At 45.3% G+C, this 27,599-nt stretch overlaps 1 protein-coding gene across 1 annotated transcript in view; it reads left to right on the top strand.

The window, feature by feature from the left end:
• Window positions 1-27,599, top strand: part of SELENOI (selenoprotein I) — a 330,991-nt gene that overhangs the window by 292,291 nt on the left and 11,101 nt on the right. The window contains exon 9 of the mRNA XM_069605591.1: window positions 411-593. Within this exon, the coding sequence (XP_069461692.1) occupies window positions 411-593 (183 nt within the window). The remainder of the gene's footprint in view (window positions 1-410; window positions 594-27,599) is intronic.

Here is a 27,599-nt window from a genome sequence, read left to right as displayed (position 1 = left end):
CAGGAATTCCACGATCTCTGCCAGGTGCTTATCCAGTAAATGATTTCACAGCTAATTATTCCCCCAAGTTAGATTTACAGAGAGTGCATGCATTTGAAGATGCCCCTAGGACGGATTTGAGGGAAATCCTTTGATGCCTGATCACTGTACTTGGTTTTATTTATTATATAGTTGCCTAACCATTAGGCAAGTCAGTGTTTGAGTGCATACATCATATCAGGGACTTGAACTAATTCAGTAGCACTACAAATTGTAAATTAACTAAAGCCTTTGTATGAAATATGGATGCTGACTTTTAAAACTGCCAAATGCAGACATTGTTTAACAAAGCTAAGGCTAACCAAAAATACAATGTTTCCTTCCCCTTTGAGTGTTACTGTGGCTCTAATTGTTTCCTCTGTTCCTTGCAGTGCCAGCTAATAGTTTGCCAGATGAGTAACACTCGCTGCCAGCCATTGAATTGGTTACTTATGCCTCTGGCACTCGTGGTTTTTGTTGTCCTTACGGGGCTGGCCCAAGACAGCGAAACAGTTCTGCTATTCTCATTGACCGCTCTCATCACCCTGGCGCACATTCATTATGGAGTCCGGGTGGTAAGTGTACTTCTGATTATTTCTAATCTGCATATTATTTTATTAGGAGCGATTTCCATTGTTACTGGGACGTCACCTTAGGCAGACCCTTCACTCTCCTATCTCCTTCCTTTCTTGCTCCCGCCCCCAAAGTCTGCAGTCTTTGAGTTCTGCAACAATCCGTCACTACCACTGCCTGCGCTGCTCGTAATAACCAACATTTGGAAATGTGGCTTTATTACTAACCACTCTACAAAAACTCAAATCTCCTATTGTGCTCAACACACCGGGTTAGTCCTCAAGCCTACTTCTTGGCCTTCCCCTCTACTCCTTCCTCTCTTTGAGACAAAATACCTCATCTTTGCTACCCACACTCTCTACAACCCATACAGATCCTCTCCCGCTTCTTCCTACTGACAAAATGCTGGTTGACTCCATTCACAACCGCTCTTTTCCAGTTTCTTCTCCTAGTCTACAAACTGATCAATGGCCTTACTCCTCAGTACATTCCTAAATTGTATTTCGGTTTACTCGGCATTTCGTTCCCTCTGACCCCCCCCCCCCTGCACTCAACCTCGCCATCCGATACCCTCCCTGTGTCTCCTCTCGCTTCCCATCTTTCTCCCTAGTCAAACCCACTGCCCATAATGATCAAAGCCTGCCCAACTGTGGATCTCTTCAAAATTTGACTTGATCTTCATTGCTTGTTGAAGAGTGAGCTCCTCCTGACCTCTTCCCGACCTGGTCCACCACTGCTTCCAGTGGCGCTTGGACCATGGGTACAGTGGACGTCACACTAGGTGTAATATTACTGGCGCGCCCTGTCAGCGTCCCTTTTTTCGAGTTTTGAAAACTGTAATACTTTGTAGATTCCACTAGATGTCAGCCTATGCATAGCATGTGAATATAGGCGCGTACAAACATTAGCAATACGATGACAGTGAGTAATGTATCCCATATTTAATTAGTACACTTTATTTTGAAGCACTTGCCACCTTAGGTTAATGTTAGCTTTGTAATCACTGGGTTTCTTATGTACGTTTTGTGTCTATTTGATTTTTCTCTGCTACATGTCCTGATGTTTTTATACCCTCATAAACAGGCTCACAAATTGTTCTCATCTTTGTGCTATTGCACAAGCACCCTTCAGAGTGCTTCCTCCATCTTTAAATGTATTGTAAGCCATTGCTGTTCGAAATTGCCATCCCTGTTCTTCAAATAAATACAAAAAAAACCCGATGGAGCCAAGGGAAGCCACGTGACCAGACCTATAGAGATGGTATATTCTGGATTGTGTGGACCGAAGATGGCACAGGGGCAACGCGCGCTGGTCATGGAAGCAAGACCACACAGAGCAATAGAGGTTCGAATCCTAAATCCGCGCTTAGAAACCGAACTCCGGTACAGTATTAAGCACGTTATACAAAACCAAGAAAAACATTTTTTTTCAGTGCCATGCACCAGTCACCCTTCGAGCCATTAGATACAATAGATTAGAATTGACAGGAAATCGTTTCTTGACACTTTTTTTTAAACGTCGTAAAATTAAATTTGGACGTGATGTTTCATAAGATGTGCTTCCAGGTTCCTGTTTAAATCGTCAGGACCCATTTTCACAAAGATTTTTCATTTGCCATGTTGGCAGATGGCCCTGAACTCAGCCACAGGCCTCCCACAAGATATTATTTCTATTATATGGCAGACTCCGACCTCCAGCAATCCTCCACACGTGTTAATTTGGATGCAGTTTCACAATATGATAAAAAAAACATATGCTAGACTGGTTTCTGCCGACCGATTGGTGAAAAAGGGGTTTGCTCCGGCCTGTCGGTTAAATATGGTCCTCTCCAAGCTGAGGTCTCCTTCATTTTAGCTAATTCAGTTTTGTAACCATGAAAACCCCTTTCCTGGCTGTGAGAACATATATGCTGGGTGATAGTGATCCGTGCGTTTTGAGCATTTAAGCCATATCTAAAGTTTCATGAGGACATGGGGCCTCATCACGAGTTGGGCGGCGTAGCCCTTAAATGCTGCAGTAACAGCATTACTGCAGCATTTAAGAGCTGGCCCTATCACAAGTTGAGCGCTAAATGGGCTTTTTTACCTCCAGCTTTTTTCTGGAGGTGAAGATCCCTTTTAGGGCCCTGTTTTCAGCGCAATTACCGCCAGCTCTATTAGCGTGCAGTATTTGCTCTGAAAAGACCCCATTGGGTCGAATGGGGAATGGGGATTTACCATTAACGCCCATCCCGTGATCCGCGCAAAAAGCGCTGGACCGGTTGGCGCTTACGCTATTACAGCCGGGATACCTCTATAGAGACTCTTGGAACTCCTCTGCAGTTCCTGTCAAGAAACCTCGGACTACTACTTGAACAAAGACATTGGTGTCTCAGTATTTCTCAAAGTACCTTCTACAGCGGCAGAAAGTTTGCTTCATTCCCTAGATCAGACGTCTGCAACCTGCTGCTCTACAGATGTTTGCAACATCTCTCATGACATATTCATTGACTGTAGCAGCAATTTCTGATAGTTTCTATTAGATCCTCCTCTTCTATAAATAATTTCAAGCATTATCGGACACTGGCACTGTAGTAAATATTAGTACAACGTGGCAAAGCAGCCGTTGCTGTGCTGGGTAACGGGACGTTCCACTTGGGGATTAACCTATGACCACCACATTGCTGGCAATCACCACACACAAAAGAATGTTTCTATGAAAGATGGCAAATATTCTCATACCTACAGATAGATCCCTTGATTTATTCACTGTAACACATACTGTACTTGTAGTATTTTTTCCATCAATTCCTTTATCCATCCATTCTAATAAGCACCCTTACATTTGCCTTTCAAAGCTGTCAGAGGTGCATGAATGTGTTTTTCCATGAATGCCCCCTCCCCCAAAGCATTCATTTACACACTCAGTGCTGCATTGCAGAGTGCTTCCGTCCTCTTTTCTCAGTATGAAGGAAATAGGACCCTAGACCAGCAGTCCAGTAGTCACTACAGTGATTGCACTTGCTTTTAAGCGCTGCATTGATAGGTGTTCTTACCAAATTTAGTCCTACTCCATTTTATTTTGTCTGGCCTTCCCAGTTGGTTATGTATAATTGCTCTCCAGAAACTTTCTTGGAAAGATGCTGTCACTTAGACAGCTTTGAGGCCGGCCTGCAGCGCATGTGTCCACCCCCCCACCCCCCATTGTTGTTGGCCACTGCATTAGCATCTACCATACTCGTCAATATCACTTAACAATACGTTGGTGTCATTTTTCTAAATGCAAATTGAACACCTCCATGAAGGAATTCATTCAGACATCGGGCAAGATATACCGCCCGCTAAGGTATCATCTAATCCAATCCACTGCACCTCACCTCAGCATACATTCTTCAACAATTCCACCACTTCGCTCCCAATATTGGGCAATTTCTACTCCTTGTCACAAAAAGCCAATGCCCAGGAACACCCCTAGACGGGTGCCTTGCTGCAGCATTCAACAGATTGCTGCAATTCCAAGCGGTAGCATATGCATTTTTCCCTATTCAAAGTTTTGATTCTGCCTGGCTTGAAGGGCGTGCTTGGCACTCCATTACTAAAATAACTGCTGACATTGAGGGAATTTCTACATACCGCCCAATTTCTAACCTCCCCTTTCCTGTTTGAAGCACTTAAACAGCTAGTGACTTCTCAGCTGCACATGTGTCTTGACACACAGATATTTACATTCTTTTAGGTAGGATTCTGACCAGCCAGAGGAATAGAATGGAGTCTGTCCTGCTGTCAGTTCTGGACTGCCTATGGTTCCAGGTAGACGCCGTGAATATGGTAGTTTTTGCCCACCTGACATTGCTACAGCATTTGGCACTGTTGATCACACCATCCCTTTGCAGCGACTGGATAGTCTTGGTACAGAGGCATGTGCCCTTGATTGGATAGCAACCTCCTTGCATGAGCATACCTCCACAATCTATATACCTCCTATATAGCTCTGACTTCCTATTCCCTTTGGAGGCCCATAGCGATGGCCACTTTCTCCTATCCTGTTTAATGATTATATCTCATCCTAATAGCTAATTCTGTTTACGGGAGTTATGTAGCGCACATGGCAATCAAACATCTCAGGGATTGAAAACAACAGAGTTTTTTCAGAATGTTTGGAATTTGTCTTTGGATCGCAGGAGTCAAGGCGTTCCAAAGCGTGGTGGTCTGCGTCGAAAGGAACTGCCTATTGCTTTTTCCCCCATTTTAAAGTAAAGGACAAAGATTAGATATTCATCCTTCTAGGAGTGTACAATTTGACCTTGTCAAGGAGGCTGCAGCGCCATGAAGCACTTTGAGCCGATTAAGTGCCTTTAACAGGAACCCTGGCCTGCACAGGTAACCAACGCAGCTTTCTGACAACCGCTTAGATGTCTGTATCCTGTGGAGTATTAGTAGCGGCTCTGTTTACGGTATTCGGTAGGACTGAAGACAAGGAAAGAGGCCTTTATTAGTTTAAAGAAAGAGAACGTTATAGGTTCCATTTTAGCGCCAATTATGGCATGGCAGTGGATGGGATGCTTGACAAAAAAGGAAGAATTTGCCGAAGTTAAATGAAATATTAGAAAGAGTAGCTTACCAATAGTTTTGGCCTGAGAGGACCTGGGGAAGATGCTAGTGAAAATGACCCCCAAAGATTTTTCTTTGTCAGTTTGAGTTGTAAATATACAGGTACAGTTCCCATTCAAGTGGTCTGTGCAGAATAAAAGATATTCAGGTTGTTTGAGTTAAGGTCAACCAGCTGTCCCTCATCCAGGGCACAATTGTGTCGAGGAATGCCCTGGATGTGGTCAAAATCTTCAGTGGATGCGCCCAAAATCTTCCAAGAGGTTTCCTGTCTGATACATCTGGATGTCATCCGCAAAGTTGCGGAACGATCTCTTTCAGGACTAACATGTCATGGAGTGGTTTGATGGAGATGTTCAACAAGATCGGCGAAAGATAGTAGTCCTGGGGGACCCAGCATTTCAAGGAAGCAGAACTCTATTCATGGTTGCCCAGTGTAACAAAGGATAACATGCCATAAAGAAATGATTGAAACCACTGCCTGGCTATAGCAACAAGCCTGCATTTGGAAGTGAGGCTATCCAGCAAGATCTTTAACACCTCCGAGCACCGTTGCTTCCACCTGCCCTGCCTGCCTGCATTTCCTGGTCCTTGCTCCCTCCCGCCTCCCTGACCGCCCTCCTCCCGTGATTGGTGTATCCAGTGGTCATCACTGGCCTTCCTAGGGCAGCCCCCGCGGCTAAGGGCCCCTAGGCAAAGGGCTGCTCCTACTTGGCGGCTCCAGCCAGTGTCTGCAGGTGTCAGCAACCTGTCAGCAAGCCTGTCGCCAGTCGCCAACCAGTAGCTACTTAGGGAGGTATGAGTGGCCCGGGTTAGGCTTAGAACCTCACTCTTTCCTGCAATCCTCTCCCCTTTCCATATGACAGACTCAAAATTAGGTGTTTCTCTCCTGTTTTAAAGTTGCATTGTGAAAATATTTAAAATTGCATTGGGAAACCTAGGCCTTTTTCCCACTATTCAGGACTCTGAAACTTAAGTATGCTTCTATCCTGTTTTTAAAGTTTGTTTTTAAAGTTGCATTCTGGAAGTATTTAAATTCTAAGTGCCGGTCGTCTTGCCCTGTTGTCAACTTGTCCAGTCTGTCTGTCTCGTCTGCTTACACCCTGCCCCTTGTCCTTCTGTAGGGTTCTCCCCTTCCCACTCCTTCCTCCTCTCTCCACCTACTATACGGTGCTCTGTCTCTCACTAAATCTGGTAGGAAGAAAATTAAAAAGGACATCCTGGTCTCCAACCCAGGCCTCCCTATCGCTGACACCTATACCAGTGCTTCCTCCAGGCAAACATTCACCGACATCCTTTTTGTCATTCCCTCGCCAGACCTATAGATGCTACATATGGTTGCTGTGCTCTCTCCCTTCCCTTCTCTTCCTCTCCCATTAATGGTGGCACCTGTTGGGAGGCCCTCCTGACCTCCTTCCACTCCTCTAAGGTCATCATTAATGTGTTGTCAAATGGTACAGTCTTGGTCCAAGGCTCCTATTTGATAGACGCTTCCCGTGCCGCATCAATTTCCTATCTTCTCCTGCTGTCCCCTCTCTCCCCCCTCCACAGCTTCCTCGCCTCCACCTGCTGTCTCCTCCTTGGCTACCCTACCCCCTCATCCTTCCTCTTCTGCCCCCCCCCCACTCTCGGGCTGCTATTAAACCTCTGCAGGGTGTACCTCTGATTTGTACCCCTCCCCGGAAGTCTTTCAAGAACGGCAACCTTCTCCATATTGCCACTCTCGCTCTGCTGTCGAACACTCCTGTGACATCTCCCGCCTCCTGGAGGAACTTGACCTTGATGTCCTCAGTCTGACTGAGACATGGTTCACGGCTAGCTCTGTCACGGGCTTTGACACTCTCCTCCCTGATGGCTACAAGATCGTCCCGCTCCCAGACCCAACCGTTCCGGAACGGGGTAGCCCTGATCTTATCTAAGTGGATTCCTGCCTGTCATTCCTACGCAGGCCTACTCCTCTTTCGAATGGTTCCATGTGTTAATATCCCTGTAAAAATATCACCATACAAAAATATCGCCATATGTTTGCGGTGATATTAAGGCATGGAACCTGCGGGGGACACCAGTGCAACCCCCGCTCCCAAAAACACCCTAATTATCCCCCCTAAAATATCGCCTATGGCCGTTCCAGACTACCATATATTCAGCAATATTTTTGTTGGGGATAATATGTAGTGAGACCCTTCCGAATGCCTCGTTTGCAGTCTCTCTCTCTCTTTCTCTCTTCTCTCTTCCCCTCTGGCCCGACTCACTCTGCAGGGCATGTTCTGATTTCTTTAGACCTCCCCCTTTGGATCCCTCTCACCATTCCTCTCTCCTGGAGTGGTCACATTCTCCTACTACGCCAACTACATCACTGCCACCTACCTTCTCGGTTATCCGACCCATGGAGCATGTGTCAGTTGAGGCGTTCGTCGCCACTTTCTCACCCACCTCCCCCTTTGGCTGACTCACACCCTGACACAGCCCTTTCCATGCTCCACTCTGCTATATCCGATACTCTCGATGCTCTTGCCCCTGTCATGAGGCTCCGCTTGAAGCCTAAAGCCAAGTCCAACTCTTGGTACGACTCAGACCTCGCCACCCTTCAACACAAGTGCAGGATGGCAGAGAGGAAATGGCGTGCTTCCTGTACATCCACTGACAAATTGGCCTGCCGCCTGCTCCAAAGGCAATACCGGCTCTCTGACCACACCAAGAAGAGAGCCCACATCCAATCCCACGTCTCGGCGGCATCTAACATCTCGGCCAAACTCTTTAAAATCTGCAAGGAGCTGGCCAATCCTGCCACAGTCTCTACCTCTCTTGTCCCCTCCCAGGCCCTCTGCATGGCCATGGCTTCTCATTAGGACATCCTGTTCTCCCTCTCTTCCTCCCCCCTCCCTCTACTCCCTCTTCCTCTGGCCCTTCTTCGGCCACCTCTCCTCCCTCCTCTGCCTTTCCCCTGTTCTCCTCAGACGAGAATTCTAGACAAGTCTGATCTATGAAAGTCTCGTCAAAACAGGTTCACCTATGTTCCTCCAAAACCATCAAGGACCACATTGACACCCTTGCTTCTGTTCTGGCTGATTTCTGCAACCACCTTTTCACCACTGGAGTCTTCCCCCCCCCCCTCCCCTCCCTGAAGCACTCCCTTGTGTACCCTCTTCTTAAGAAACCTTCTGCCGACCCTTCCTGCCCGGCTACCTCCAATCTCCATCACTCCCTTCCTGAGCATTCTCGTGGCAAAGCTGGCCATCTCCCAGCTTAACCATCACAGTTAATCTGTTGGTTGTCTCCATGACCAAACTTGAGGAGAACCATCTCCGGTTCTGGAAGCACTTCAAAACCTTTCTCTTTGCCTCTGCATTTTCTTTTCCTCTCCCCTGCTGACCACCTGGCTGAATCTATATCTGCACTGGCTACCTGGCCACCCTCTGTTCTCAGGCCGAGGTCCCACCCCGCGCATTCATACACTCCAGCACTGCCTGCCGGCAACCACAGCACTTGGGGACGGTTTCTGTATCCCTACAGTCTAACCTCGATTCCAGCACCCGTGTCCTCATCTTACTTTATCTCTCTTCTGCCTTTGACACAGTCAACCATGCCATCCTGCTCAACCATCTCCATGATAACCTGGGTATCACTGATCAGGCCCTGGCTTGGCTGACCTCCTTCCTCTCCGATTGACCCTCCCAGGTCCAACTCGGGTCCTTCCTCGCCTCGATCTCTATCTCTACCTGTGGTGTTCCCCAGGGTTCTAACCTCTGTCCCTGGCTGTTCAACCAATACCTGGCACTTCTTGTCCACTGCATTGCCGCTCTCTGCCCCAATTTTCAGTGCTATGCGGATGATACTCTACTCATTTTCAGGCTCCCTTCTGCCACCTCTTCTCCTTCTCTCATCTCTGACTGTCCGCCACCCAGGATTTGTGTGCCGTCAATGATCTCTGCCTTCCTGCTCCCACCTGTGAGGCTAAAAACCTTGGCGGCATCTTAGACTCCACACTTTCTTTCTCTCCTCACATCTGACGTCTCTAAGAAGTCACACTATCAACTGCACCTCAGAGGTATTCTCCCTTTCCTCTCCTTCCCCCAGAAGCTCACTGTCTCCAGAGCTCTGGTTCTCTCTAGGCTGGACTACTGCAACAGCCTCTTTCTAAATCTGCCTGCCTCTACTCTCCGCCCTCTGCAACTCATCCAGAACAGGACTGCAAGACTTGTCCTTGGCCTCAAGCCCAGGGATCGTATCTCTCTAGGACTGAAATCTCTGCACATGCTCCCAGTGGCAGCGATGATTAAGTTAAAAACTCTGTGCATTGTCCACCAGGCCCTCTAGGGCCTGGGCCCTCAGTACCTTCAACTCTCTTCCTGAATATCGCTCATCTGCCTCCAATTCCCTCAGGGTTAGTCGCTTCTCCAAGCAGGGAGTTGGTGGTAGATCTTTCGTCTGTTGGAGACTCCCTGCCTCTCTGAAACTTGAGGAGAATCAGCTCTGGTTCCGGAAGTGCCTCAAGACCTTCCTATTTGCTTCTGCTTTCTCTCCTCCTCTCCTGCTGATCTTCTGGCTTACTCTGAAACTGCACTGGTTACCTGGCTACCCTCTGATCTTGGGCCCAGGTCCCCTACCCGCCAGTTGCACACCTGCACTGCCCCCCTGGCAACCCTCGCACTCGGGGACTGTTTTGTATCCCTTCAGCACCTACTAGCGCTTGACTCCCGATGTCTGCACTTACCGTTGCACTTCCCACCAGTTGGCCGCACATTTATTTAGTGTCTTCATTTATTTTAATGCCATCCTATGTACTGCACTACCCCCTCCCCTAAACCCCTGCACTTTTCCCGTTCCCCACTCCCCTGCAACGGCACAATCTCACTGTTACCTGGCCTAGTAGGATCGCTGTCTCTTACCTCTGTTTGTCCTCCCTTGCCTCGTCGCACCTTGAAACACTTGTGTATAGGCGCGTTATAAATGCCATATCATATCCTATGCAGATGTCTGATTCTTCTTCTACTTCCTCTGTGGCTCGGACTCTGGATTTGCGTATATGCTGATCTTAACAATTCTAGTTTATGCTCTTCTAATCCAATGAGCCCTCCTCTCCCGCTTTGTCTGTTGGCCATTAACATTGGATGAACAACTATTTTCTAAAATTGAGCCCCACTAAATCTGAGATTCTGATTGTGGGGTCTCAAGCAGATATGTGGCTTTCTTTTCTCTGGCCAGAGGAATTTGTAATCTACCCTCTTCTAGTGACACAGCGAAGAATCTGGTGGTCATTCTGAACAGCGTTTTGTCCATGATGCCACAAATTACGGCTGTACTTCAAAAGTGGGGCACATTTTGATTTGTGATGAGGTATGTCACTACATTCCTAACAATGCTTGGGTATGCATCCAGAATGCATATGATGGAGCCGAAATGCCACAGGACACGCATGTGAGGACGATCCTTGAGTTGTTTGCCCCCGCCTTTGGAATTCACTTCCCCTCAATGTCTGAAAATGTCCCTCTTTCCTAAGATTCAAAAATAGGTAACTCGCCTCTTCACTAAGTACTAGGGCTCGTAGTGTTGGATAATGGTCAAGCTATTTATTTATCAGCGCAATATGTTCCAGAGCTATGAGGCAATTTCTGATGAACATGCACTCTAGAAATACCAGTAGAGAAGATTGTTCTTAAAGACTAGCTTTCCTCTGATGTGCATGCCACTGAACCCTGCCAGGTTTTAAGCAATGCATTTTATGAGGTAAGCAGTTTCCAGCAGAGGACCCTCGGAGCCTGTGTGTATTTTCTGGGAAACCTTCATCCAAGGGATTTTGTGATAGAATCCAATAGGGGTCACATAGCAGAAAATCTCTCCATTCTCCATGCTGAAAAAAGTACCATTACAGAAGATCACTTTGATTTTGTGGAGAAGGGAGGATGATCAAATTTTCATGGTAGTAGACATTCAAGACTGGGCACAATTCAGGGATCTACAAAGATTAGTTAGCTTTTTGAAGTCGCTTCATCAGATCTGGATAACATTTTCATGCCAGATAAGACTTAGACGGTACAGCATTGAAATGCCTCAACCAACCTAAACAGGGCAAGTATTCTTATGTATATTTGACTCATCAGCTCAGCTCACCCAAGAAGGATGAGAGGCGTCATCCAAACTCCCTTTGGAGGTTGAGTCACACTCCTCCTACCAGAGTTCCGGTACTAGGAATTCCATACTGGGGGTACCTGTGCCAAGAAACTCCATACACAGTTCCGGAAAACCCCCAAAAATGCCCTGGTGTCTGCATACACACATGAATAAATAGAGCAAACAAAAGCACCATTCCAGTTCTCTTCCTGACCGTGTTGCCAATAGACCACTAGCTTCCTATGATAACGGTTCTTGAGGAGTCCAGAATCTGGTCTTTCTCAGCAAATGTTGGGCAATCTGATCTTCCTGACTAATGTTCAAGTGCCTGTTATTATTTTGAGTATGCATCTATTCTCTGACCATCATCTTTCAACTAAGCTGAACAATTGTGTGACTGGGTCTTCCCCCATGCCTCTCATATTGCATATATTTGATGAAGTAGAGAAGTCTTTTCTGCAGCACCAGGAATGAACGTTGAAAGATTATAACTGATGGTTATGGAAGTAATTGTCAGTCATTTTGAAATATTCTGGCAGGCAGCGTCTACCAGAGGAACCCTATACCCCCAGATATGCAACCTGCTTCTGAATGTCCTTCTTAAGAGCCCATGTCTTCTAAAAGGTGTCAGTTACCAGTAGCAACAATGTGGCAGACAATTAAAACTCTTGAAACTCGAATTCAAACCTGGGGGAATATGGTAGCTGAGTGACACCATTGTGCCATGGCTTGGCAGTAATTGTACCCTGGAGATGGAGGAGGCAGAGTTGAGATGCCAGGTTGCCAGAAAATGGAACTCATCCTGTGACAGAGGAGGAACTTCTGAGAATCCTGACGAGGAGGCTCAACGCTGAACTCACACAACCAATGAAAATGGAGTGAAGTCCCTAGGAATCTGGCTGCAGGAAGCAAAGTATACAATGAGACCTATCCTCGGGTAAGACCATTCGATAACTCTGAGCACACTGTTTAGGAAAGCTGTAGAGGGATCAGCAGACGTTAAACTGTATGAGCCTTGGCGTGGCCAACTGCCCACAAGATGGCCCCTTTCCTGACCGCCGTGTCAAGACCTCCCCAATTGCATATTAATATGCGGTTACATGAAGATATGAGAGCCTTCTTATCTGTCAGGATGGCCTTGAAGAGTGAACGCTGATGTGGATGTTTTTAATGCACAGTGAATACACTGCTTTTCCCTGCATAAGGGCATTGTGGACGGTCTCCATCCTGGGCCTTGGGGATGAGTGCAGGGGCAGTGATGGCAACGGTTCCCCGTGGGATAGTGGGGAGCCCGCTGAGCATGGAAGTACACCCACAGTTGCTGTGGGGGGTGGGACGCTGCCCTGCACCTGAAGGCAGTGGAGGCAATGATCCGGGTAGTGGCTATTAGGTCGCTAAGCACAGAGAATCTTCCTCATAGGCGAGATCAAACGTGCCTTTGGACTTCCCTACTGCATTCAGCACGCAGCAGGCTCTCTGCATAAAAGATTACAGGAGCATCACAGTGCAGCAAACCGAGGCACCAAGGGCACCAGCGAGTCAAAGTCCTTTTACTGTTTTTGTGACCAAGTTCTAGCCTCCAGAACCAGCAGGCATCTTGGAAAGGAGTTGGAGCACATGAAATAGAGCCTGCCTACAGAGGTGTGGAGGAAGCATACAGTGAATATATGAATATCGGTGAACTGTACCCACCATTATTTGCCTCACAAGGGCCCCTTCAACCTAGTTCAAAGTACTTGTCAGACATATTTTAGGTAGTTTCGACTACCTTCCAACAGCCTTTATGTCTGCAACAAAAAGCTGCAATATGAAGACAAGAAGGTACCATCACCAGACTCTAATCAAGGAGGTCACAAGGTCTCCGACAGGTAGCTCTGAGCAGCTGGCTTAACTAGAGAACTAGAACAGTGAAATGGGAATACGGCTGATGTTCCAAACAACCCAGCATTAGCCACACTCTGAACCTCAGCAGGCATGCTCCCCCTCTGCACTGAATTGTGCCCTCTCCCTCCCCTGGACCTCCTAAAAATGTTTGCCTACCTCCTACTCACAATCATTAAAGCAATTGATTGGCCCGTTGCTCAGTGCACTCCTCAACATCATTAATGCCTTCCTCCCGAGCAGCCATTACTGTACACCTTCAAGGATGGTCTCATACAACTTTTTTTAAAATTATTTTTTTTTCAAATGGAGCTTAGGCCCAGACAACCTGGCCAATTGCCGGCCCATCACAAACTACCTGGCTATTGGTAAAATCTTGGAAAAAGTATTTGCTACACAACTACTTGCCTGAATCGAACTACTACACCTCCTCGACTATCGAGTTCTTTCCCAAGTGTAGCATCGATACAGCCACAATCCTGGTGGTGGACAATGTCCTCCAAATCGATAAAGGAGATTCCTTCCTCCTAGACCTCCTGGCTGTATTCAATACTGTTAACCACTGCAGGATGGGATTCTCTGGCACTATAATGAATTGGTTTACATCCTACCTCTTGGGCAGATTGTTCAGGTAAACCCGACTCCATGCTCTCCCTGATGCTCTTTAACCTGTACATGATGGAGCCTCTGGGCACTGGAGGAGTTGGGAATGAGTCTCGGACACAAGGGAGTCATGGTTTTTGTCAAAGGTTTTTATTAAAATAAAAGGAGGTGGGGAATACCTTTCGGTTGGTGCTCAAAGAGGTTGTTTCCCTACCTAAAACCAAAACTAAGGGTCTGTCAATGTTAATGTCCAAAGCAAAACCGCCCATGTCCAAAGTACTATTCTGGTCAACATATTCTAACAAAATTATCTCGAAGGTGAAAAGGTAATGTCTTTGGCCTTGAGTGGTTTATAAATGTTCAAAAAGAAAAATGCGTAACTCCAACATAAATGTTCCAGAAGGTTAGAGTTACTTGTTCCAAAGGGTGGCTCAGTTTCCCTGGATTTCTCTTCACTCCGTTTGTATATTCAGAGAGATCAGTTCCTTAGGTTTCTCTTGATCAACGACACAACTGTTACACAAAACAACTTGGCTCTTTGTCATTATCTTGCTAGGATACCTGGTGTACTCCTGCCAGGTTTGTACTCCTCTTCTCTTGGTCAGTATAGCCTTTTGCTAGTCTAGATATCTTTCTCAGGACTTCTTTAGGTAATGTATTTCTTATACACTTTCGGCTTGTCCTTGCATGTTGTGCTTCCATACCAGGGCTTTCTTATATCAACACACTTGCAATTGCCTTGTCTACTCTCCTGTCAGGGCTTTCTTATGTGTATTTTCGTTGCAGCTTTAATCTACCTGGTGTACTATCCTGCCAGGGCTTTTTTCTCGGGTGTATTGCATACACTCTCAAACTTGAAAGACCCTTATGTTTTCTCCATTTTCCCTTTTAATGAAATGCTCGCTTGCTCTTGATCTTTGATGTACTAAATTTTCATCATTAACAGTTATTAGGGTTTGGCATGGCTGCATTACGCCACGTTGTCCCTTGGGTGGACATACCGGCTCCTGCTGGCATATTCTGTTTTTCCCCTCAGCAAGCTGGTGATGGTGGTTCAGCGTTTTCTTCCGTTTTGCCACCTTTGTTCCTCGGCTTCTCTCCCTCTTGTGGTTCCTGCTGGGCCCTTCGGATTTGTTTCGGGCTTTGGCAAAGCAAACGCTGCCACCTACAAACACCCAGCAGCCCTGCGTCCGCTTCTGGTGTTCCCGCAGCGTGTTCTCTCATGCAGTGAGCTTTCCTTTTCCTGGTCCTTGGGCCAGTTGGCTCCACAGAACTTTGCAGCTCCACCGTCTGTCTGTGCCGAGAGTACCAGCTTTCTCCTGCCAGAAGCACTCCTCAGTCAGCTGCTTCTGCTGTTTACGTTTCCCAGGCACAGGTAGGCGCTGACAACAACTAGAGCGCAGCTTGTGCTCTTGGCCTTCTTTGCCCTGCATTACTCTGCTCATCTTCCTCATCCAAGTATTCTTGTAGGGAATGGAAGCCCATTCTTGATGATTTGCATGTAAAGTCTTAGCAAGTGTGTTCAGTGATCTTTGAGGGCAAGTCAGGTCTGGATGACTTATAGGTAGAGTCTGAGAAGGGATTTTCATGAGTCTTTAAATGTCAGATTTTGAAGGCTTTGTAGAGAAAGAGATGTACACGTCACTCATGGAGCCCTCCCCCTCACCTGCATCAAATTGGAAGAGCAGTAAGAAAGCACTATGCATGACACCTGGTATCGTCCCAATATTGCATTGAAGATATGAAAGTTATGCTCTCAGTCAACTGTACCGAAGGTACCCTCAAACTGAAGTGGTAGAAGGAAGTCAGCAGACACCATCAGACATAGAAGAACTATAAGTAAAGTCTGACAGGTGTAACGTGATGTCGTAAAGATAAGACGCAATGATGTACTGAAACAATATGTGAATACCCAAAGAATGAAGATGGAACTGAAGTAACGAAGTAAATGAACATATAGGTACGAAGAAATTCTATATACTGAGAAGATAAGAGATGTAGATGCATCTATGCAGAAACGCAAGCTAGATAAGATGCATAGAACCTTGCTACAGTAGAGAATATAACATGGGTAAAGCAGCCATGCTGGACGTCGGTTTTTTTATTCTAGTAAGCTGAAAACCACAAGAAGAGAGACTGAGGCAGAATAACTGACTGGCACTGAAATACAGATTCATGCAAGAACAAAGAATATTTGTTTGGAGAAGGATCAAGGATGCCACAGTGAGAAGGAATTGCAACGTACAAAAGGAGTCGAAGAGGATAAGCAATGTGCGTAAGACCTATATTTCTCTTCGATTAAGCAAAGGAGTAAACATTTGCAAGTGCGAAGTATTGTACAATTAAAAATTAAGGAAACATATGCATGGCAGGCAACCAAGTCTCTAGAGGCCAAAGGGAATAATAGCATCCAGTATAGTTGAATCAAATAGCACTAGATAAAAGGATAGAATGGAGAAATCATGCTCTCCTCACACGTGGTCCAAGACCAGAAAACTGGTCCTATTCATAAGGCTCCAGGCGGAGATGGCAATGTACCCTCACTCCCTGAAAAGTTCCAGAGAAGAGAATAGTCAGCAATGTCAACAACAAAGAGGCGGCCATGGCTTAGAGCCTAATTGATGAGAGATGGTAGGCTAATTGGCAAAGGGGGCAGTTGTCTGTCGTTCCCCGCACCTGGGTTTCGTTTGGCCTATATGCTGCTAGCGTGCCGAATGTCCAGGTTGGAAGAGGATGCCAACCAATCAGGATGGCCTACGCAATGGTGGATCATATATTGTTGCAAAAGCCAATCCGCTGCTGTTATTCTGCTATTATCTGTATTCTGCGTAGCTGGAAGTTGTTCTAGTCGTGCCTACCAGATGAAGTTCAGTCAATGATGTTACTAACACCCAAATAAGCTATAGGTCTATGTTTCCTTAACCAATCCCTCCGTCGACATGTTTTTACTATTTGCCACGTAGGATGACGTTGAAGCTGACTCATATTGAGGTGTAAAGCCTTTGTGTAATGGAAATCTATTTGAGTGAGTAAGCTGCAACCTGTTATGCTTGCCAGATTTCCCTGCTTTATTCAAATGATGATAAAGTAGTACTGTGCCATATTCTTTGAATCTGTCTATTTATTTGGGCCTGTAATTAATTACTGTGCTAATCCTGTCCAGCACTTGATACGCTTCAGGTGCTACTGCACAGCGTACATACAGATCTTGTGAATAGGTCTTCAGTACGCTTTCTAGGTGGATGAGGGGAGGTATTACAATTTTCCATTAAGGCATTGGGCATGGATGGGAGTATCCTCAAGAGAAGAGGGATACCATGTCTCGTCCGATGGTACCCAGATATCTCCTGGAGGCTGTTTCGTCCCTTGTGATCTGCCTTCATATAGCTGCCCCCAGGGTCCTGATTAGGTAGTGGCTGCCGTCCCGTGACCACATAGGAGGGCTCACTCACAGCACCCTCGTCAAAGATCCAGAATTGGTCCTCCACCAATACACTGGCGATACTCAGATTTACAGGAGCATAACATGCTCACAGGACCTTATGGATTTACAAGATTACCTAGCCATCACCCAGTCCTGGATATCAAATACCTATCTCAAACTTAGCCCCTCCAAGAACAATTTGGTCCCCATCATTCACCCTGCCAAACTCGTCCAACAGCTCAATGATATGCACCAAGAAAGATTTGATTCCCTCCTCCTGGATTTAGAAAAATCCTTAGGCTTCACCATCAACAGCTGCCTGTCATTCCAGAAACAGTATCACACGAAAAATACAGTTTATAAAAAATTGAATGGTTGAAATGTTCTTATTTCAGCTGTTCCAAAATAATGTACAGCTGAAAATGCTGAATGTTTTAACCATTCGGTTTTCATTATGGTGAATAAGAGAAGCAGGGGTGTCCCATGCACCCTTGTTTGCTATAATGGAATCGGGGGTGGTGGAGGTGTCCTCTGCATCCAAAACAAAGTTTGGGAGGGGGGGGAAAAGAAAAGGTCCCTGCAGCGCTGCTTCCCATCCACAGAAGTGAAGGGAAATGGCGCTGCAGGGACTAGCGGCACACAGCGAAGTGTGCCGCCAAAAGGTAAGTAAGGAGATGGGTGAGCAGGGTATACAAAGGTGATTTAACTTTGGGGTGCTTATTGCGAATGCAAACATTTAGAATTCAACATTTTCGTCTTCGAAATGTTTGTATTCAAAATAATCACGTACATCCCCAGAAACACATAGCCAAGAAGGCCAAACGGCCTGGCTTTAAATTTGCACCCTTTGCCAAATTAATCTCGTCATCTCACCGTATGACTTCTAGAACGTAGTGCAGGCCATTGTGGTCTTGCACATCGAAGAGATAAACATACGTCTGATGGGGCTCGCAGACACTCACTTGGCTCTCTTAAAAGCAGTCGGCCATGTTACAGCATGCTTTATTACAGGTGCGTGGAAATTTTACCAAATCACCACCATCCTACGCAAACTACACTGGCATCCTCTCCAGGCCAGGATACTTTTCAAGACTGTGTATAATTTGCAATAAACCAAAAGAGGAAGTACTGCTACCTGAGGGTTCTGCCAAAACAGATTCAAATTCTGAGAAGAAACATTTTTTGTATTCCGGGGAACCCTTATTGAATTACTAGTGGAACTTATCCAAACATATATAGCCTATAAAACTGTCCAGAAAGAAACACACAGGAAAAGTCTACATAGTAAATCAAATTCATTGTAATGTAAAAAACAAGTGATTCTCTTGTAAGCACTTGTACATATCAAGAAGTGGTGTGCTTTGAACTGAAAATGAATATAGTAAGCATTAACACAGAGAAAAAACAGAGTACAATAAGTCCCTAAGCGAATGTGATTATCTTGGGAAACCACAAACAGGACAACCTGTTTCTCAAACAAATAATAACTCTCTCTGTGTATTGTTGGTAAAATGTAGCCTGAAGTTAGGAACAAACAAGAAGAGAAAGAATGAAAAAATAAATTATATATGTAATATACATAATACAATGTCACTTAGTTTACATTAATTCCTCAGATACCCAGTCTCAGTTACAGTGAAAATCCTGATAAACATATATCGAAAAAATCCGCTGGGCTGATGTCATATCTGTGACAGTGAGAGAACTGATCATCAAATGCCACACCTTCAGTCAATGGACCGCAATTATCTAATGCATAAATAAACTTCTAATGGGCATCGGCCAAAACATAATAGTCTTAGTGTGCATTGGCAAAAAAAATATATAGGTGCCCACGTTGCAGGGGGTGGGAACCTGGTTCAGTGTGTGAATAGTTGTAGAACATGTGCCAGGTGTCTGTCTGAGATCCCTCTAGTTGGGCTTATTAATCCCCCTTGCAGGAAGTTTTACGTTTTGGCGGCAATAAAGTTCTGATGTCAACCGAAAATCCTGAAAGCTGTCTCTAGTTGAGGCCCGCTCCTTCTGTCTTACGGTTGCATCCATATCAGGATATGAGGATTTTAAAAGAAATGTATATAAATATATTTAAAATAATTTCCAGCATTACTTTCATTGCACCCACTGAAACTTTTTATTATTACTTGTTGCCTAAAACGTCCAGCAGGAAAATACACATGTCTCCAAAAGGACAGCACTTATATTTTTCCATTCTTTTTTGGTTTCTTTTTGTTACAGGAGCCAATAATTTGCTCCCTGAAGAGGGCGGCCGCCATGCTCAACTAGAAAATAATTTGCTAGGGACTTATTGTACTCTGTATGTGTTTGTTCTGTGTTAATGCTTACTATATTAATTTTCAGTTCAAACCACACCACTTCTCGAAATGTACAAGTGTTTACAAGAGAATCACTTGCTTTCATTACAATTCATTTTATTTACTATGTAGACTTTTCTTGTGTGTTTTTTTCTGGACAGTATTATAGGTTATATATGTTTGGATAAGTTCCACTAGTAATTCAATAAGGGTTCCTCCAGAATACAAAAAAAAATGTCTTCTCAGAATTTTAATCTGTTTTGACAGAACCCTCAGGTATCAGTACTTCCTCTTTTGGTTTATGGTTTTTGATTGCCCAAGTCTGCTACCAGTCACCATGGGCAAACCAAACTTTTGTTGTTGTGTATTATTTACAAAGCAGTCCTGAGTAGCACACCAGCGTACTTGGTGCTAGCTCCACATATCTGAAGGCACATACTCCTCGCTTTCAGTTTGAATTGTAACTTGTTCCCAAAGAGAGAATCTGCAGTCAATCCTTCTTTTGTCAGGCACCCACCCTCAAGAACACTATCCTGATAGGAGCTCGGTATGCCCCCACAATTCTCCAATTCCACAAAGCTCTTAAAATTGGGCTTTTTCAACAATTCCAGAACAAGGACTAATCTTGATGGACCCACATCCCGCAGCTTGCCGTACTGCGGCACTGTTCGAGGCCAGACCCAGCGCTGGCTACCCACACCTGTACAGCGCACCGCTGATCTCGAGCTAGGTCCATGCTTCAAATAAAATTAAAATATTTAGAAATGTTAAGGAGATTTCTCACACAAGTGCTAAATTCCCTCTACCTTAGAACCCTCCATCTCTTTTGCTATATTTTGGGGCTTTGAACTTTCCTTTTCAGTGTGTTTTACTTTTGTGTTCTTTGGATATGGAGTTTTAAAACAACTCCATAAGTATCTTTTTCTGTGTGTCACACAGCACCTTCAGTGCAGTGCCACAGGGGTGTCTTTCAGACTCCCCAAGGTTTAAATACCTCCTCTGGGACTGACTACTGTCTCCCAGAGCATGTAAAGTTAAATTGACTTTACTTGTCTCTTTAAATTTACAGACTCAGCACACACTATCTTCCTATTGAATGCTGGAGTGGTTGCCTAAAATCCCCGGAGTCAAAACACTCATGTAACAGTCAAATGTTACCCTTTCCTACTTTATGTTGCTGGTGGCAGTGGTTTAGATCAAACTACCATGATTTTTCCCGACCGTGAACAACGGTAGCTAAAAATCGGGTCAGCCATATTTTTCAATGTGGCACCAAGACCTGTCTGTAAAAACAGAATCCGGTCAACTTTTTTTTCCCCATTTCTTTTTGAAAAGGTCCTCGTTTGTCACTGCGCGCCAAACCAGGTTTGGTCACTTTGTACGTTGGCCTTTGGCGGGCTTCAGTGCTGAAGCCCTCCTCTGGCTCCTGAATGTCTAGGGTGGACAGGATGTAAGGGAGGTGCCCGAAACTCCCTGTGCTTAGTCTCCCAGGAGACCTGAATGCACTCTGGCGTGATTGCCCAGCTGGCTGTACAGCAAGGACAGCCACTGTGCTGTGTGAGTGACAGCCAGGCTGGAATGAATGGGGAAAATTGTTTAAAAGCAGGTGTCTGGGACTTGGAAAGCAGTGTCAACCACTGGAATGAAAGAACCAAAGACGAGCTGAAGGAAGAGGACTGCTGCAACTCCTGGACGACCAGTGAAGCCCTACTGCAGGTCCAAGTTGCCTGAAACTCCAACTGAGAAGCCATTCAAGGTTAACTTCTTCCCTTGAGTTTGGTGGGAACAACCTACTCGCAAGCCACCTGGACACCGCTCCCATCCTGGTCGAATTTTCTTCAGAGTGCTGTTGAAAACCGTGTAGCCAGTGGGAAGGAAACCAGTTCATGGACTTTAAAGCACTCACACCTTAAACTGATGTTTTGCCAAGCTTGTGCCCTCTTCCCTGGGCAGTGCAGGAACCTCCTGACGTTCTCCTTGTCCCCATGACTCAAGCTCATTAACAGAGAGATCTGCTTGAACTGCCAGGAACAACTGCCTCAGCTACAGCTCTTCTTCACTTTAAAGGTACTGTGCAAACGCAGTTTGGAAATCTTTTCGGCCACGGTGAAAGTTCGTGAAACTTTCCCAACTTGGAAGGCTTGTCCTTCCCTAAACATATGTCTAACTTTTCCTCTGACCAAATTCTTCTAAGATCTGTGGCAAAGACTTAACTGTTTACTACCAGAACTGTGCTATCCTATACAAAGACTTTGAACCATTGACTTTAGCCCAGGACTATGAACTGAATTGCTGGTTCTAGTTAACTGAAACCCTTTGCCCTGCCTATGAAAGTATTTGTGCTATTGATTCTTGTAACCATGTCTTTTTACCCCTTTTTAAAGTAACTGAAGTGCCATTTTGCTCCCACTTCAGGGGAGCTGAACTTGGTCAGTAACTTACTGGTTGTCTATTTGTAGTAATATTAGTATATGATAATGAGCTGCTCTTCCTAGTGTAATGTTTTCAAGGTGACTGTGTAAATAAATATATATTCTTTTACCAAGAAACCTTGAGTGTTTGTTTGAATCACTGTATTGGCTGGCCCTTTGTAACTTGTTCTACTGCTCACTCAACTCTTGAGATTCTTGAGATGTTTGGCTGCTCAGCCACTGCTACCACATTACTGTGTAGTACTGTCTTGTAACAAAGGTGAAATTGTACTGACACTGTAGTCTTAATGCATCTAGTGTTCCCAAAGGGTACTGCATGTGATTCTGCCTAACAAGAAAGAACACTAGACAACTGTAATGTAGTAAAGCAAGTGAAGAAACCAAGGTAAGTAGTAATAAACCAGTTGGAACCAGTTAAGTAATTTAAAGAACTGTGACAGTTAAAGTGCTTTAGGAAAAAATAAGGCCTGATCACGTCCTTCCCTGCTAAAGGAGATGGAGCCTAAGTCCCTAAGTTAGCTCTCTGTAGAGAGTTGGGAGTCTGTTAAGAAGGTAGAATAAGTGTGGCGAAGCCAACATGTAAGTATAAGTGTTACAGGATTTGTAGAACAAAGCAAACTAAAATGTTTTAGGTGTCCCCTCCGAATCCCACCACCTAATGGCAAGCCTGGAGGCGGATGCTCTGTCAGGATTCCACAGATCACGACCAGGCAAGGGAGAGGTAGCGTTAGGACTTTCTAACCCCCCTTCCATTAGTTCAATGGGTGCAACCAGGTATTTTAACTCGTCCCTGTTTGCAGATTCCCTTGGGAACCGCTTCTGGATCTGCCCGGCCCACTTACTTTTTGTATTGGTTACTTTGGAGTGGGTCTAAGTGTTACTGGTGCAGAGATAATTTTGGCATCTGGAATTCTGTGGTTCAAGTCTCCGATGGTTCCTGTGACTGGATAGCCTTGGCATGGCCAAAAGTGCACCACCACGATGCCGACAACCTCATGGAACCCCCAGTAAATGATGCCGGCGGCAGAGAAAGAGATTCACACAACGATCAGGCAGCTGAATATGTCCCTTCAGGTGAAGGAAAACTGTCCTACAAGGCCCCTCCTCATGCTGGAGGGACAGGAAAAGGCCTCTTGTCTCGTTGAGTCTGCGGAGCCCCAAGCCTGTACTCGGGACAGCAACAAAGGTAGCCAAGAAAGGGAGCTGGTCAATCCAGAGCGGTCCAGGGACACCTTCAATGGCTTCCATGGGCAGTATATTCAAGCAAGGGTCCAGTGGTTTAAACCCCCTATGAAGCCTTCGGGAGAAAAGAAAGGAGCATGTATTTGCTGGAGGCAATCCTGTTTGAATGGTGCAATGAGCCACAGGTTTTCAGTGGTATGCGCCTCTTCAAGAGGTGTCTTGGCTCCCAACAACTAGCTCAAGAATGCCTGCAGGAAGACTCCTCTTATCCTAAATACAAGCTGATATCTCCACAAGCCCACCAATAGCAAGGGTCCGGTCCATTTAAAATGGCTGAGGCTGTCCAGTCATGGACAGCCTCCACCCACCTCCTCTGCCGAGCAACAGGCTCACTTTCGCCAGGATGTGGACTTGGGACTAGAGTCCCAGACCCTCATTCTGCCATGCTGCTGTGCTCGGGGGAAAGCCAAGGCTTTGCCTGGAATGTGCTTGCCATTAATGACATATCTGTCCCTCAGAGGGCAGGAAGGAGACCAGATGATGAGCTGGCCAAAGGACAAGGCAAAATCTCATATGCCAGCCATTTTCGAGCACATGGTACTTGAAATGGCTTTAGCAGTAAAATGCAAAAGTGCACTCCAAAAAAGTAAACCACGTGGTAGAAAAATATCCACTGCCACCAGCATGTCCTGGACACATCATGTACACATGAAAAGAAGAGAAAGGGATACAAAGTACCCCTGATACACTTACCTGTAAGGTGATGTGTGTAACTTGCAATTAAGGAATTTTGTAGTTTCACCCCTCCTGCACTTTTAGCCATATGGATTGTTAATTGCTCCCAAAATACATGATCTGAGCAAGGTAAGTGAAGCATAAAGGCTTTACTATCCTGAAGAACGGTCCAGCACAAAAGCAAAGAGTAGTGGGCTTCCTTGGCTATCTATGGAGGAAAATAGCAAAAAGAAACTAACAGCAGCCATACATGATCTGTGATAGTTTAATGGCATCTGGATTCTTAAGAGTCCAATGTCAAATATTACATTTCACTAGCCGCTAAAGATGAGCATATTATACAGCATGCATAGCTAGCAAGTCATTCAGATGCACTCAAAAGCTGTTAGCAGAGCCAGGAGAATGTTATGTTTATTTTGTTTATACAATAACAGTAGAAGCAATTACAAAATATGAATCAAACCAGTAATACAGTAAGTAGAACAGTTTGCCAGTGAAGATAAACGAGGGAGGAGGGGGTGGAGAAGGGGAAGGAAGTGGGAAACAGGAAGAGGATAGGCTGAGGATGAGAGAGGAGGAGAGGGGACTTAAGAGGAACAAAGCAGGGAGAGGTAAGAAGAGGAGGGTAAAAGGGAGGAGAGGGGAAGGTGGAAGGAGGGGATAAGAGTGTCAGCGAGGGGACTGTAGAAGAAGAGATTTCAAGGAGACCTGAGAGGAGGAATAGGTGGGGATGGAACAGATAGAGAGAGGAAGGCAGTTCCAGTGGAGGGGGCAAAGGAGCGGAAAGGAGCAAAAACTAGAGGAGGCACATGGGGACGGGGACACAGAGAGAAGGAAGAGATCTGCAGATCGGAGAGAGCAGGAGGGAGTGTAGAATGAAATGAGAGAGGAGAGATATGGGGGGCAAGATTGGGAAGAGATTTAAAGACAAGACCGAGGAAGTGGAATTTGAGTTGGGAATGAAAGGAAAGCCATCCAAAATGAGTGAGCGAGGAGGAGATGGAGTCGTGAGGAGAGAGAAGACAGATGATACGAATGACAGAGTGGTAGAGGGATTTGAGGGGGGCAAGATGGGAAGCGGAGTCCAAAGAGGAGAGAAGAGCAGTAGAAAAGACGAGAGAAGATGAGGGAGGAGATTAAGTTTAGTGGCATGGAAGGTGAGAGAGAATGAGAACATAATAAGGGTTTTAAATGAGAACCCAGGTGAGGTTTACCTCTCATACACAAAGGTCAACGTTTGATAAATACCAAACATGATTTACAAATAACGGCAATACTGCCACCCTGGTAGAAATGTTGATTTTTCCATTTAATACATATATTGAGGCACCAATACATGATAAATATGGGGGCAAGCATTTGCAACCCAATTTTAGTAATAATAATAATGCCAAGATTATTAAGGCACTTTATATACCACCCCTAGAGCCAAGAGTGACAAAATGACTTAAGCCTCATGAGTAAAACGACGAGTAGTTGCTAATCCTCCTACTCTGCCATCACTACAAAATAAGTGATCCCAATCATAATGTTGAAAGCAGCACAGTTTAGAGATCTACCCCCGTCCCTTTCGTGGGATCGTACGCCGTGGTAAGGCTATAGTCTCGAGGGGTGTAAATGTGATCCAGTAGCAACCCAAAGGGCAAAGTCTAACAGTCCCAATTAATGGTAATGTCCAAACAAGGTTCTACAAAAATATGTACTCTTTCATTAAACCAGTCCTATGCAGTAACTAAATAGAAGCAAACTAAAGGAAACTCACCCTGCTGGAAAGACGCAGAATATGCAAATGTAGAAAGATGCTGCACTCGGTGAAATGGGACAAAGGCAAATACAAACCACAATGTTCTTTACAAGGATGTGTTCTGATAGGAAAAGGGATTACAGGTAACCTAGCCAGTCTTTCGCACCCAAAGATGGGCCAAGGGGGCAGTTACCAGTAAATAATACCTTTTGCTGTTCTTGCAGACTCCATGCTGTCGAACCAGCCTTTAAGGTACTGTTTGTGTGGTTTTAATTGGCTCCGATGTGGCAGTCGCTTTGATTCAGACAGGTAGTGTGACCAAGAAGTGGTTGAGCTAAAGTTCGTTGCAGTTCGAATTTGACTAGGTTCAGATGCTGTGAGCCGCAATCCAGGGACTTGAGAATACGAGTAGTACTTGTTCTCGGGCCCCCAACACAGGGAGGCTGGCACACACTTTGAGTCCTTCACCACAATAAGGTCCTGGGCAGCAGTGTGACTGGCAGAAGTTCAGGTCTTGCTTCAGCAGCACAATAACCCCCTGCACCTCAACATCCACAATGTGCCCTGGGAATGGGTAGGGAACACAGCTTTCCTCTGCCTTGGACACTCAGTCTTCACTTTACTTGTGGAGGGCTATGGAAAGTCAACTTTTCCAATAGAGGTAAAATTAACTCTTCCTCCAGTGTTTTATAGGCCTCGGGATTCAAAGAGGGACACTCCCTCTTTTATATGCAAACGCCCATAGGTGATTAGACTAAAACAAGCCTGCTTTTAGGGTAATGTCCCTTCCCTTGAGACAAGTGGTCTTTGCCTGCTGACACAGCCAAAGTGCTTTGTGCAAAAGGAAGTGGAGGAGTCCGGAAGGAAAGAGATGGAGATAAACTAGATGGTGGAATCTTCCTCCATCTCTGAAGAGCTTCATCTGTCTACACTAACACTGCCCCCTTCCCTTGTACATAACAAAGGCCCTTTTGGTATGCAGCTTTCTGGTGTAAGGCCAGTCCTTTTTGTATGGGTATGCCCTGTGATTCCAGTTCCCCAGGACTGCTCCTGCTGCTGAGGGGTGTTACCAGACCCCACAAAGGATCAAAGGAGAGTAATTCAGTCTGTCTAACCAAAGTACACATGGCCCTTCCACAGCTGGCTAGGGCTCACAGTGCGGACACCTGTATGATATCAATCTAATGTGGCATCTTAGTTATATGTGAATTACTATCTACCATTCCCTAAAACTAAGTTATGGCTTTATGCTTAAAGGAAATGTGTGCTCAAAAATGTTATGTTCTTAAAAGATAGGTAATAATAAACATGTGTTATAAGCCTCTTTTTAATGAAATTCCCTATGTAAAATGTTACACAAATGTTTAAACCCCTTTAATATCGAGCACTAGGAGGCGTCCATTTTGTGAAATAGACAAACCTCCTGTGATTGAGTTAATCTCTGCCCTCGCGGCACTATTGAAGCAAAGCAAAAGCCGCTGTAATAAAAGCTACCAGCCGGTGGCTTTTTCTTCATTAGTGCTGGAGAACAGGGAAGTGCTTTTACGTTGTTTTATTTATGATTGCCGTGGTTAACACGTTGTATTTATGATTATGCTGGCTTTCGTTTTGAGTCTCCTAGGCTCCTCCGAGCCGGGGGAGCCAGGTAGACTCCAAGCGAAAGCCAGCGTAATCATAAATACAACCCGATTGTATTTATAATTGCAGTGGTTTTCTTTGTAAGTTTCCCGAGCTCCCCCAGTTCAGGAAACTAAAAAGAAAACCATGGCATTTATAAGTACAACAGCGTTGTATTTCTAAATGCAGGTAGTTTTGTTTTGAGTCTCTCCCGTGTCGGAGGAGCCCGGGAGACTCGAAACGAAATCTGCTGCAGTCATAAATACAACATAGTTGTATTTATAATTGCTGTGTTTTTTTTTTTTTTTTTTTGTTTTTTTTAGTTTCCCGAGCTCCCCCAAGCTGGGGGAGCCCGGGAAACTTAGAAAGCAAACCACTGCA

Source organism: Ambystoma mexicanum, chromosome 4p, assembly GCF_040938575.1.
Source record: "Ambystoma mexicanum isolate Mex_15411 chromosome 4p, UKY_AmexF1_1, whole genome shotgun sequence".
NCBI classification, from domain to species: Eukaryota; Metazoa; Chordata; class Amphibia; order Caudata; family Ambystomatidae; genus Ambystoma; species Ambystoma mexicanum.
Note: the sequence above shows the minus strand (reverse complement) of the source record. Positions and strands in the feature narration are given on the sequence as shown.